Here is a 13,531-nt window from a genome sequence, read left to right as displayed (position 1 = left end):
ACCCAGTATTCTGGCCTGGAGAATTCCAGGGACTAGATAGTCCATGGGATCGCAGAGTCAGACATGACTGACTGACTTTCACAAACCATTACACTGTACACCTTAAACTTATATGGTGATACATTCAATTTTATGTCAATAAAACTGGAAAAATAAAAAAATTATGTGCATGCATGTGTGTGTTCACTCATGTCCAACTCTTTGCAGACCCATGGACTATAGTCCTCCAGGCTCCTCTGTCCATGGAATTTTCCAGGCAAGAATACTGGCTGCTAAGTCACCTCAGTCGTGTCCGACTCTGTGCGACCCCATAGACGGCAGCCCACCAGGCTCCCCCGTCCCTAGGATTCTCTAGGCAAGAACACTGGAGTGGGTTGCCATTTCCTAGAATACTGGAGTGGGTGGCCAATTCCTACTCCAGGGATAAAACCTGTGTCTTGTATTTCCTTCATTGGCAGGTGGATTCTTTACCACTGGCACCACCTGGGAAGCCCTTAAAAAATTATGAGTGGAACCATTTAAGAGTTCTTCAGTACCTTAAAATTCTCTCCATTATTTTAATTCTGATATAGGAATCTCAAGTCTAACTCAAACTTGCATCATAGATGAATCTCTTCTTTTTTACTGGGCAAAATTGTGATTTGAAAGAATCTCCTTCAGTATTAATGGAAAGACTTGTTCTTTGTAACTGGGGTCAATGTGTGATATTCTGATGAATGTCCTTACCTGGCTTGAAAGGTTCTTGACTTGCTGGGCATGAATGATCTCCGGAGTGTCAACCACAGAAGTGAAATTGGCTTTTTCCATTTCTGCTGATTGCTTATACTTAATCTACAAAAGGAACACCCAATAGTTGGATAAATGTTTACAGTGCACACATTTGTTGGCTCAGTTTGAGTATTAAGTAATCAATACTTCTTTTCTAAAAGGATTCATTATTCAAAATAAAAACAAAAGATAAAAGGATTCATTCATTTGCTACTCAACAATTGTTTTTTCTCTTGTGTTTATAGCTTTATGTTAAGGAGTGAGATTCGGAAAGAAAGGTTGAGTCCTAGACTATCTAGTTGATTGGGGGGACTGGGTGGTGTGAGGGCTGGTGAGAGACGTTGTGCAGGGTTTGGGAAAGGAGGAGAGGGACAATCAACAGATAGTAAGGCATTGATTCTTTTTGGAAGAGCTGGGAGAAGGACAGATGAGAGCAGCCTTGGCAAACGTCCTGGATCCTTTCATCAGAACAGATTCCGCCATGCCATTATATGCATCTGACTGTAATTGACCAACAAGTAAGATAATAGAAGGAAAAAACTGTGTTCTTACAATCACAGCTACTTTTTTGTTTTGTTTTGTTTTGTTTTTAAAGACTGACATGGAACACTCACCTGGCTGGCAATATCTGTAGCATTCCTGGCTCTCAGGAAGTCAGGAGTTTCATTGGCCATGGCATTCAGGCCTCTTCCTTTGACTTCCAGCTCCAGGTCTCTCTTATATTCTTTCTATAGGAGCATGAAAAGAAATGTTAGTTAACTGTCCTAGCAAGATAATAAATGTGCAGAGTGAAGATAGACCCACGTAACATGCTACTTGCATTGCTAGTGTCACCTCTGCACTCCCTGGGGTGGGACAGAGTGGGGACGACAGAAGGCCGCTTCAGAAGACTTATACTGATGCCAGAACCTCCTTCGGAGCAATTTCTAGCATTCTCTGCTTAGAACATTAAAGTTCAAAGCATATTTTAAATCTGGTTTGGTGCATAAACAATTACACTTAGATGCCCACCACTCCAGGGTGGTGTTTTTATTTAAATGGGCACAACAAATGTATCAAGATTAAATCAAAAGCTATTAGATAAAGAACAGGCATAGCCACTATGGAAACAGTTACAATATCAACTCATCAGAAATCGAGATATTTTATGTAATGATTAATAATCATGTTGAACAGAGAATCTGAAATACAAAAACTATCACTTTTTAAAAAAATGCAACTTGGCTAGGAAGAAGATACTCGGTTGATCCTGTGCATGCAGTCAGCTGGGTGCCCACCTCGTTGAGGATCTGGGTGGCATTCTTTGCTCTTAGCATATCCGGTGTGTCTTCCATTTCGCTGAGACCCTTCCCACGGATGCTTTCCTCTAGATCTTTCCTGTACTCTTTCTATAGCACAAAATACAAGCAACAGTGCTCACAAGAAAGCCTGGATTGTTCCTCTGCTGAAAAGTCCCTCACCAAAATACAAAACAAAAACCTCCTAATTTCACACAGTTACAGTTTAGCCAATAAAAAATTAATAAAGGCAGGGTATAAGCTTCATCAGTTAATATCCAATATCAAATAAACTAGAAATTAATAGAATGCTAAGGTAAGCACATTTTATTAGGTACTCAATTAAAAATTAGGAGAATTAATATGGGTAATAGATTAGGTGCTAGTATGAAACACATGGGAACCCAACTTGGACCCCGGAGAGTTAGGTGGTGGTGAAAATGGTCGGAATACGTTGATGAGTGTCATTAGTGCAATTATTTGGGTCAGGAGGGAGAGGAAAGACTGAGTGGGCACTACCTCGCTGGCTATTTTGGTTGCATATTTGACATGTAATAGAGCTGGTGTGACCTCCAGGCCAGTCAGGTTTCTGCCTTTAATGGACTCTTCATAATCTTTCCTATATTCTTTCTAATGTAAGTAGGAAGGAAAGACAAGAAAGAATGTTTGTTACAACTTATTTCTCAACCCTAGGAAGAAAACAGTTACATTTTCTTTCTGTGTATGGCTTCTTGATCTTAGTTCTGCTGATAATCACACATTTGAAACATGACTGTTCTGGAAATACCCTGGGCAGAGCAAATTCCCCGAGGAGACTTAGAGGCTGAGAACCTTCGGTGGCCTCTCATTTGCCTATCTACCACTCCCATGGGGGCTGGCCCTCTGAAAGGGGAAGGACGGAGGTACCCCCAAGACTCTCAATATGTTGTCCTCTCTCTTGATGACACTTTCCTGAAGGCAATAAAATTCTACTTCTGAATCAGAAGTGACTCGGGAAGAAAATAAAAAACCACTCAGAGGAAGGGGATCTTGAGGGCACCAAATGCAAATTTGTCCTTTCTCATAATCACAACTATTATTCTAAATCACCTAACAAATAAGGTGGATAATGAAGCCCAGAGAAGTTATCAGGCTTTGTTCACTGTTAGGAGGAAGGGCCACCAACTCCCCCATCTCTCAAATCTGTGGATGAGGCTGTATGACTGGGAGGCTTGGAATAGACATTGGGACTCAATTTTTGTCATTTTTTAATTCTGATAGAATTTGACATCTACAGAAAAGTTGTAAGAATAGTACAAGGAGCTCCCACAGATGCTTTCCCCAGGTTTACCACCTGTTTTAAACAGTTTAAAATTTTCTGTTATCTGGCATTCTACACACCAGAAAGCTCCCCAAACTACTACTTATATTAAAAGCCATTTATCTTTATGGTTGGAGATACGCTCATGGAGGTGAGGCAGAAGAAATCCAAAATAAGCCTGTTTCCCAATGAAGACAGACTTTCTCAGTTTCAAAATAAGATTCATTCTTCTCCGCTATTGATTAAAATTTTTTAAAATTTTATTTTAGATGCCTCTGCTTACATTTCTAAAATAGGAAATATGACATACTGACTTTTTTGATATCTTGATAAAAACCCTGATTAAAAGAAAAAAAAAAATCTTCCTTTCTTGGACTGGAGGCTTCCTATTAAGAGAACAATTCAAAGCCAACAGTGGGTCTGCATAGAGGGAACTGATTCAAAGAAAAAATTACATTACATTCAAAATAATTTGTTTCAGTATTAGGAACAGTTTGCTATCTCCTAATTCTGTGAAAAGGGTAGTTGAGATAAACATATATGGTAAATGTTTATTATTCAGAAAAATTTTTTATATAAATAATGGAACCACAGGATTTGAGATATGGAAAAGATTTTGGTAATCATATGTTGAAGAATCCCATCATCCACACCTTTGGGATAACAACAGGCTCAACACTTTTGCGGGTAGAGGTTGTTTGCCTTAGCTCGATGGTATACTTGCTGTGTTGGGGTTTGTGCAGGACTTACCCCACTCTGCATCTGCTGAGACTCCTTGGCAGTGATGTACGTTGGTGTTTCAAAATCTAGCATAGGCTTCCCTCGTTCCTTTTCGTACTTTTCTTTGTATTTCACCTAGTGATAAAACCCTTATGAGACATCTCTGGCCAATTCTGAGACAGAGACCAGTTTAACAGTAGCATTTTTAATTGGTACATTGTGTCCAATTGGGTGGCATCTCATTGCCATGCAAAACAGTTTCCTGTCATGTTTCAGAAAGTTACTTTTTATTTTGGCCTGGCAGGGTAACACCAAAACTGTCTGCAAGGCATGGTCAGGATTTGTGTTCAATTCAAGGAGACAAAAGGATCACTGCAGAAGAATCAGCCAAGACAAGCATTGAGACAAGAAATTCATGGGAAAACTGTCCACAGGGAAGGTTCGCCGAGATTTGATGTATATAGATGTGAATATTTTAGCCGGAGCATCAGCCAATATTTCTAATAAAAATCTCCAATCTTCCCTTCGTAAGAACTTTTATCAGGGACCTGGGGCCTTAATAGATAATGCATACAACTTTATTTACATATCAACTCAACTGAGGTAATAACTGGTCACATTCAATGCTGCCAATATAGGTTGGTATGAAAATGAAAACCAGTTGACTAGTCATTGACTGAATTTCTAACAAACCTGACATTCTCAAAAAGACCCCAAGGCTATTTTACAAATACAAACTCCTCATCCTCATCACAGGGGCTCAGGAATGGGAGGAGCCTATAGATATTCCTAATTTACACAGGAGACACTGAAAGACAAAAGCCTGGGTCACACAGCATCTTCATAGCAAAGGCCAATCTCAGCTCTCTTGCTTATGACAACACATTAACATAGAGATCCAGGAACACGGGCTGCTTTACAGATGATGGGAAGCATCTTTAGTAATTCAGCCTTCTTGTTAATGCCCAATGGGGATGGGAATAGCTGAATTTGTGAAATAGAAGGTCATGTGGCAGCGAATACCTTCCCTGAGTTCTTTTCCTGGGAGAATCTTACTTGTATAAATTTTGCAATTTCTTCCACACCCAGAGACTACTTCAGTGGTGACCTGATCATATCACTCCTCTGCCCCAAATCCTCTAAAGGCTCCCCATCCTTCTTAGTAATATTTTCTTTTCTTTTTTTAAAACAAATATATTTATTGATTTATCTGGCTGTGTCAGGTCTTAACTGTGGCATGTGGGATCTTTGGTTGCAACATGTGGGACCTAGATCCCCGACCAGGAATCAAATCCAGGCCCCCTGCATTGGGAGCATGGCGTCTTAGCCACTGAACCACCAGGGAAGTCCCACTAATATTTTCTAAGGGATCCGTCTCCCTGGTGATATAATCTTCATGCTTACATCCAGTCCCTGTGAGTAACCTGAGTAACACATACTGCATGCCTACTGTACTATTTCTCCAGTGTATGTACACATTGTTATCATTCGTAACATGAACATTTGTTTCAACATGTTGCTAAATTCCAGGCCCCTGATATCTTTGGAAATTTTCAGGAGCACTTGTTGCTACAAGTGTAACTACTGTCCTCTAGGGGAATCCATGAAAACTTTGGACATGGTAGGTGAATGTGCAGGAAAAAAGACAGTCTTGGTCAACTTACGATACTCTGTAATTCTGTGGCCTCTTTTAGATGAAGCTGCTCCAGATTGTCAGGTATTGTGTGGTAGTGACCTTTACTCTTCTCATAGTTCTTCTTGTACTGGTACTGAGGGGAAGGAGGCAAAAAGAGGCACATTGATGGCAAAGCTGCTCCGCATTCCTGTTTTTCTCTTTAGGTTGGATATTTACACAGCAGCAGCATCAAGACCAAATGAAAATTAGCGAACACCACATAGGGGATTAAAAAAACATTTTAAAGGATAAAGATACATGTTCAGTATTGTCAGTTAATAAATACAAGCATGTAAAGTAGGCTTTTAAGAGTGAAAAGTTAAAAGTGAAAGAAACTATTCCAAGTGTTAAGTCTATGTTTTTACGAGGAGGAAAGGGAGTGGTTAATTGGGAGAAAAAGAAGTTAAAATATTCCCCAAACAGAAGCAATTTTATAATCTGAGAGGTGTGGCAGTCAGGGGAGCACTGGTAGATTAATATTGTCATTTGGAAGAATGCACTCAGAGGACAGACACGCTTTCAGTAGCAGAGAAGGAGATGCATGTGACCTCAGAGAAGGAATTTAGCTGTAAAGGGGTGAAACAAGCTGTTTTTGGAGCAAATGATTGAGCTTACAGAACTGGCAAGGTGGCTTGTATTCAAGACATGGTTCATTATTAGCGATTCCTTCATGTCAGTCACAGGTTTGTGAAGTTTCTTCAAATCAGCCTTATACTTAACCTGTGCCACAGTAAGGGGAAAAAGGAAATCATATAAATAGGAAATGGAAAACTGTACTAATGAAACCATAATAAGTTAACTCATCCTGAAACAAATGCTGGAAATGGTAATAAAAAAAACCATAACTCATTTACAGTAGCCAAAAACGGGAAATTCAAGTATCCATTGACAGATGAAGGGACAAACACGGTGTGATACATACATAAAGTGGAATACTGTTTAACCATAGATGGAATGAAGTTCTGACATACGCTACGCAGCACGGATGAACCTTGAAAACATTGAGCTAAATGAAATAAGCCAGACCAAAAAAGGACGAAAATTACATGATTCTACTTACATGAAATCTCTAATAGGCAAACGTATAGGGACAGAAAGTAGATGAGAGCTTTCCAGGGATTGGTGAGAGAGAGAAATGGAGAGTTATTGCTTAATAGTTATAGAGTTTGTGTTTTGAGGTGATGAAAAGCTTTGGAATTAATAGTGGTAGTTGGACAACATTGTGACTGCAATTAATAGCACTGAATTACATACTTAAAAATACTTAAAATGGCAAATTCACACATACCTCACTTGCAAGAGTATTAGCATCTTTCATGACTTTGTAGAGCTGGCTATCTTTTGGATTGTATTTTGGTGTCTTGCCCTTCTCTTTGTTGAAATTTTCTCGGTATTGAACCTAATAGCAAATGCAAAAATCCAAATTATTCCTGAATGTCAGTTTATTTGAAGGCTGAGGAACAGGGGAAATGTAAGTGCAAAAGAACATATGTTACACAAAAAGTGATCATATAATTTATTATCCAAATTAGGCCACTTTTAAGAGTAAAAGGGAGCATTATTAATAATTATGCAGGGACAACAGGCAATTAAGTATAAGAACAAATGACATAGTATTTGTTTTGCTCATTTTTATATTATCCAGAGGTATGAAAGATTCACTTCCTTTTGATGCAGGACAAAAATGCATGGGAAAAGGCTTCTGGCTAAATTCAGAGACATGATCTAATATATTTGATTTGAAGCATTTTAGTCCTCCTACCTAGCAAAACCAAAAGCATTTTAGGTCTATTTCCAGGAGTTCAAAGAGGCTTTATAAATGATCAAGATAAGTGAGAAGTAAGGAATCTGTTGAATTTAGGAGAATTTATTATTTTGTACTTTAGCTTTATCATTTTAATTTTTTTTAATTGGAAAAATATTGGCATAACTTTTGAGTAAAAACAGAATTTGGGGGTATTTGATATAATTTCAGGTTAGATGGAGAAAGAGAAAAATAAGATTAAATATATTTTACTTGCAGGATATATAAAAGAATATGTAAAGGATTAAATAACTTCAATTTAAAAAAGAAGTGCAATGCCGGGCACTAATAGTTGCTTAATAAATGTGATTTGATTAATGAAAGAGACAGTCATAAGGCCTAAGCAAAATAGCTAAAGATGAGATTTACTTATAGGAATATTCAACAGAATAAACTGAAAGTGACAGAAACACTTCCTTACTGAAAGACAGACTGATTCCTTTGACACTAGGATTAACACCAGAAATAGAACCCTGCTAGTTATTTATTCTGGGCGTCCCTAGTGGCTCAGATGGTAAAGAATCCGCCTGCAATGCGGGAGACCTGGGTTCAGTTCCTGGGTTGGGAAGATTCCCTGGAGGAGGAAATGGCAACCCACTCCAGTATTCTTGCCTGGAGAATCCCCATGGACAGAGGAGCCTGGCGGGCTACAGGCCATGGGGTTGCAAAGAGTTGGACACAACAGAGTGACTAAGCATAGCACAGTTACTTATTCTAGGAAGAAAGAAAAATGAGCTCTTTCTAGATGTTAGCCAGCTAACAGGGCAATATTTGATGCTCTGGGACACCTAGAGTTTCTGTTGTTGGTAAAATGAAAGACTTGCTCATTCAAAGTTAGCACACCAGGATCTGGTTGCCCAGATATTTCGCACTGTAGACACTTAAAATCAGTCCCCTCATGCTTCATCACTTTACTTCCCCACAACTTTCCACATCCAGCAGAACAGGCACAACAGGAGGCCACTCAAGTGCTAAGAACAATGAAGTCTGCCACATTAAAGGAAAAGCATTCACAGTGCTAAGATTCATTTATTTTGAATAAATCTCCAGTGAAAACGCACAGACAAAATAAGCATGCAGAGCAGTACAGCAGGATGCGGGCGCACTGAGTCAGACACGCAATGGAGGAAGCAGAAACAACAGAACAGAAAAACAACATAAAGAAATGCTACAATGGCTCTTCTCTGAAAGGAAATGCACTCCCCAAATAAAATGAAAAGCCTGCTAAGGAATGTCAGAGGTGGTAAGCTGGTGTCTGGACCAAGAGAAAACGTCCTAAAGATGCAGAAACCCTAAGAATAGGGCTGATCCCAAGAGCTGAGAAACAGAAAAGCAAAGTCAGGTAGATGTGCAGAGGCAAGACTGGGGAAGAAAAATTGCAAAGGCCCATCTCTGATGGGAATAAAATCCATTTCTTTAGAAGAATGCTAAAAACCCTCTATCTTTTAGAAAATAACTCACGTCTGAAAAAAGTACTTGAAGAGCAGCTTTCTGCTGGCCTTTCAGTTCCTTTTTCTTCTGTTAATTTTAAGCAGATTTAAATTTCTAACTTTTTAATTAAAAAGTTATTCCTCCTCTTTCCACAAGAAGGCCCCAAGCAAATGCAGTCGAGCATAACTACTGCCAGGAATATGAGCCACCATGTCCAATCTTCCTTTTTGACTGAATCTTCTTAAGTACCACTCTATTTTGCATGATAAAGACACATATCAGACTCAGGACTTCAAGAATTCTTAGAAAGGTGTGGGATTAGGTGGGAAGTACAGTAAACCCTACCACTCTATTTTGCATGATAAGGACACATATCAGACTTAGGACTTCAAGAATTCTTAGAAAGGTGTGGGATTAGGTGGGAAGTACAGTAAACCCAAGTAAAGTGTATATCTTCCCTGGTGGCTCAGATGGTAAAGCATCTACCTACAATGTGGGAGACCTGGGTTTGATCCCTGGGTTGGGAAGATCCTCTGGAGAAGGAAATGGCAACCCACTCCAGTATTCTTGCCTGGAAAATCCCATGGACGGAGAAGCGTGGTAGGCTACAGTCCATGGGGTCGCAAAGAGTCGGCTGAGCAACAACTTTACTTTCACTTTCACAGTAAACCCACATTCATGCGGGATGTGGAATAGAAAAGCCTTCTTTCTCTTATTTACCAGGGAAACCTGAGATGCAACTGCGCAGTGCCATGTTGCAAATGGCAACATCAGTGTCCATAATCCTAGCGGGCTCAGAGAGTGTGGGAAGGAAGTTTTCAATCGATTTTTTCAAAGTTCAATTGAATACAAAGATCTAACATCCAGTTCTACTTCTTTGCAGAGACTTGAACAGGATAATAATATTGACGCTTCTAAAGACTGAAGAGCAGGTTCAAGAATTAGAACATTTCTTGCTATTGAGACTATAAGACATAGGGTGAAAGCTACAACTGAAAATATTTTGAGCAGTTTATACTGTTGATTTGGAGTATGTCTGAACTGCAAGACCATAGTAAATAACCAGTCTTAAATGTATTAAATGCCAACGACAGTCATCAGCGGAGACTCTATTTCTCTGGTTGGAGAAAGATGCCCAGTCTATTTTTACTTCATCCTTTGATCAGTGTCAGCAGCCTAAAGAAGTTAGTAGACCATCTCAAAACTACTCTACCCTTCCTACTCTGGAGGTATGTTCCAGGGGGAATGTTTCGTGCAGGAAAAGATGGGTGTGTGCAAAAGTATATCCCCTGACAAATTTCCACAGCATTCTACACATTCCAACACAAGACCAACAGAAAAAGAGTGCAACTTGGTCAGTCCCGACCAAGGCTAAGAAGGTAGACAAGAGAAAGAGGAAGACAGAGATACGGGCTTGCTGGTGCTGGCCTTACATCACTGATGAGCACATTAGTTTTCTTAAGCTGCCTCATCATAGGGGTGTCATAAGATGCGGCGCCGTGCCCGTGCCCTCTCCTTTGGCCTTTGATGTATTCCACCTAGAGTGCCAGCAAGACAGCAAAGTCAGAATGGGCGGGGCCCACACAGATGGGCTCTCCTGGACCAGTGGCCACACCAGGAAGCTGTCAATCCTGAGGAAGCCTTTCCCAGGAAGTAATCCCAAGAAGGGGAGCTCATAATACCACCTGCTCAGGTGTCATTCTCCGCATCACAGGATTCACCTGAGGTTAGAAATACAGGCCTCACTATTTTCAAAACCAGCAAAGTCTTCAAGGTTTCAACTTGTTTTTAGCTTGCTAATAATATGAACTTGATTTAAAAACACATTAAAAGTGTTTTAAATCGAAAAGTTCTTGTTACATTTTACTATTCTTAGAGATTCCACTACTTTTTGTGGGTGATTTCATATCTTTGTTTCAAGTATTTATACCATTCCATTAATTTGTAATAAAAATACTGCATTGGCATTTAAAAATAAAAACTTAAAAAAATCATATTTGCTTATCGTTAGACATCTGAACTTTTTGTCTTCATAATTCCCATTTCTTGTCACCTGACGTTACTACTTGTATCTTCTAAAAGATTGGAATTCCATGTTTGGCATTGCTGAAAGGCATATGTACAACCACCAAAGGTATCCTAAACCTATTTCTTCAAACAAAGACTTGAGAAAACAGTAAAGAAGAAGAAGAAGATAAATATTAAAGAAAAAAAAGAGGAAGGCAGGATCTCAGAATTGGAGGAGAAATAAGATGCTTGAGCTTGTCTTTCTGGAGTAAAACTTGCTCTCTAAAAGATCTGGTGGTTGATCATGGAGTCTCTGATCTAATGTCTAAAAACTTGTCATAACTCAGGAGTATTCTACATAATTAGCCTAACAAGGGAAATTAGGTAACGGGGCAATCAAGTTTGGGCACATTTCTGAGTCCATCTTCTCACTAATATGAAATCTGCTAGCATTAGGCATTCCCCCTCAGCTCCCGGTGCATACCTCAATCAGACACAACCCCAAATTGTAACTATTTATCCGTAGACATAGAGTCTGAGGACATCAATGAGACACAACCCCAAATTGTAACTATTTATCTGTAGACATAGAGTCTGAGGACGTTTATTCCCCTCATTCCTAGCCCAAGCTTTCAATGTATGTTTGTTAAATAAAAAAGTTAAAGTGACTGTATCTGATAGAAATTTTCAAAGCTTTTCATGATATAATTTTCAAAGCCCTGAGTGCTATCAAAGACCCCGTATCTCTTTGATCACTAATATTGCACTTTCATTCTGGGTATCACTTCTTCCTGCAGAGTTTCTAAACATCTCCTTACATTAGAGTGACTGCTTGCCCATGTGTGTTACCTGGCTGCTCAGCTTGGCTGCCTTCTTGGCCATTTCAATGTCGGGGCGACCAAGCATGCTAAGTCCGTGGCTGCCTTCCTTGCGGTGCTTGGCTCTGTACTCCACCTGAATCGAAGAAAAACAAAACGGACAACGTGTTCCAGGTGGCCGGGGCCTTGTACTACTTACTCACGGTGCATGGTGGTCTGGCAACATTTTTACCACCCACCTACCTCGCTGGCTTGTTTGGCAGCCTGCGTGGCCTTCTTGATGTCTGGCCGATCGGCCACTGTGGTGTAATGCAGGTTTTCTTTCGCATCTTTTTTGTAAGCGACCTTCATTTGGAGAAAGAAAACATTTGCTCATTTGAGAAACAGACTTTCTTTCTGAAAGGAACCTTTCTGATTAAAACCAAATCAATCCCACCACCATATATTTTAAACCACTAGATATAGAAATTAGGGTGGCCACTCTCTGGGCCCAGCCCACCACGCACCAGTGTGGGACCCCCTGGTGCAGGTGGGCCCCAGAGAGTGAGAAGAGGGACTCACGTTACTCTGCTTCTTGGCCACGTCCATGGCGTGTTTCACATCTGGGGGCTCCAGCATGATGGAGTAGTTGGATTTGCCTTTCTCCTTGACAAACTTCTTCTTGTAATTTGTCTGAAAAGAGCCAGAATTTCTTAGGTGCGGAGGGGAAGCCAGGAACAGAATTGTTTTACTTGAAGAACTGTGAGAAGATCAAGGAAAATCCATGGTTCCCATTTTGGTGTCATTTTGGAACTGGGGTGTCTTGTCTGTATTCTAGTTCTTCTCTGTCATGTCTGTCCTGGAGCCTAACATTGGGCCACACACCAATCTTTAAAGAATGATGACAAGCAAAGCAAACTCTTTCATTCATCTTTTTAAAATAAAGGGAACCTTACATGGCTCATAAATACAAATTATTAAATATATGATTTATTGTAAATACATGATAAAATAATAAATACATGATCATTAAAGCATTATCCATAAGGACGTAGTGGGCAGAGATGTGGGAGATATGAAGACGTGATTTTGATTCTCTAAAATTGTTCAGCAGTTTAAGGAGAAGAGAGATGATGAGAAAGACAGATTTTCACTATCAAAGCTTCCTCCCTTTATTACCACTAGGGTAGTGATATCTTTAGTGCCAGAGAAGACATCCTATGGTAAAACCCATATCTGCCACAGTTGCCAAAACTGGAAAGTCACTAGATATTGAGTCTTTATTATTACTATTTTTGGTTGCATCGTGTGGCACGCAGGATCTTAGTTCCCCGACCAGGGATCGAACTCTGCATTGGGAGCACGGAGTCTTAGCCACTGGACCACCAGGGAAGTTCCTATTGAACTGTCTTTTAAGCCAGTGTTCAAAGTCCACATATAGGTACTGGCTGTAAGAGAAAGTGACGTAAAAGAAAGTCTGTGTGAGCAAAAACATGACTTTCAGTCTTTTGCTGGATGCTAAAATAAAGTGGCATTGCTGTGGCCAAGAGTCCTGGGGCTGGTCACTTACATCACTGACGTTCTTGGTCACTTCTTTGACATGAATAGTGTCCCGGGTCTCTGGCAGCGTCGTGTACGAACCCTGCGCCAAGTGCTTCTTCACATACGACTTGTACTTGTTCTGGGAGAGCACAGAGAGCTTGTTACAATGCCGGCCTGGGGCATCAGCCCAGGACAGAAGGCGAGCATATG

At 40.1% G+C, this 13,531-nt stretch overlaps 1 protein-coding gene across 29 annotated transcripts in view; it reads right to left on the bottom strand.

Moving 5' to 3' along the window:
- Window positions 1–13,531, bottom strand: part of NEB (nebulin) — a 219,241-nt gene that overhangs the window by 22,885 nt on the left and 182,825 nt on the right. For 20 of the 29 annotated variants that reach the window (XM_027560957.1, XM_027560767.1, XM_027560809.1 and 17 more), the window contains 13 exons: window positions 13,350–13,460; window positions 12,362–12,472; window positions 12,044–12,145; window positions 11,832–11,936; window positions 10,409–10,513; window positions 7,029–7,139; window positions 6,356–6,460; window positions 5,730–5,834; window positions 4,096–4,200; window positions 2,565–2,675; window positions 2,046–2,156; window positions 1,383–1,496; window positions 727–831 (listed from right to left, as the gene is read on the bottom strand). In XM_027560957.1, the coding sequence (XP_027416758.1) occupies window positions 727–831; window positions 1,383–1,496; window positions 2,046–2,156; window positions 2,565–2,675; window positions 4,096–4,200; window positions 5,730–5,834; window positions 6,356–6,460; window positions 7,029–7,139; window positions 10,409–10,513; window positions 11,832–11,936; window positions 12,044–12,145; window positions 12,362–12,472; window positions 13,350–13,460 (1,401 nt within the window). The remainder of the gene's footprint in view (window positions 1–726; window positions 832–1,382; window positions 1,497–2,045; window positions 2,157–2,564; window positions 2,676–4,095; window positions 4,201–5,729; window positions 5,835–6,355; window positions 6,461–7,028; window positions 7,140–10,408; window positions 10,514–11,831; window positions 11,937–12,043; window positions 12,146–12,361; window positions 12,473–13,349; window positions 13,461–13,531) is intronic. The other 9 variants (XM_027560980.1, XM_027560819.1, XM_027560867.1 and 6 more) reach the window with 1 other exon arrangement.

The sequence above is a fragment of the Bos indicus x Bos taurus genome, chromosome 2 (genome assembly GCF_003369695.1).
Source record: "Bos indicus x Bos taurus breed Angus x Brahman F1 hybrid chromosome 2, Bos_hybrid_MaternalHap_v2.0, whole genome shotgun sequence".
NCBI classification, from domain to species: domain Eukaryota; kingdom Metazoa; phylum Chordata; class Mammalia; order Artiodactyla; family Bovidae; genus Bos; species Bos indicus x Bos taurus.
This window is presented reverse-complemented; position numbering and strand designations above follow the sequence as displayed.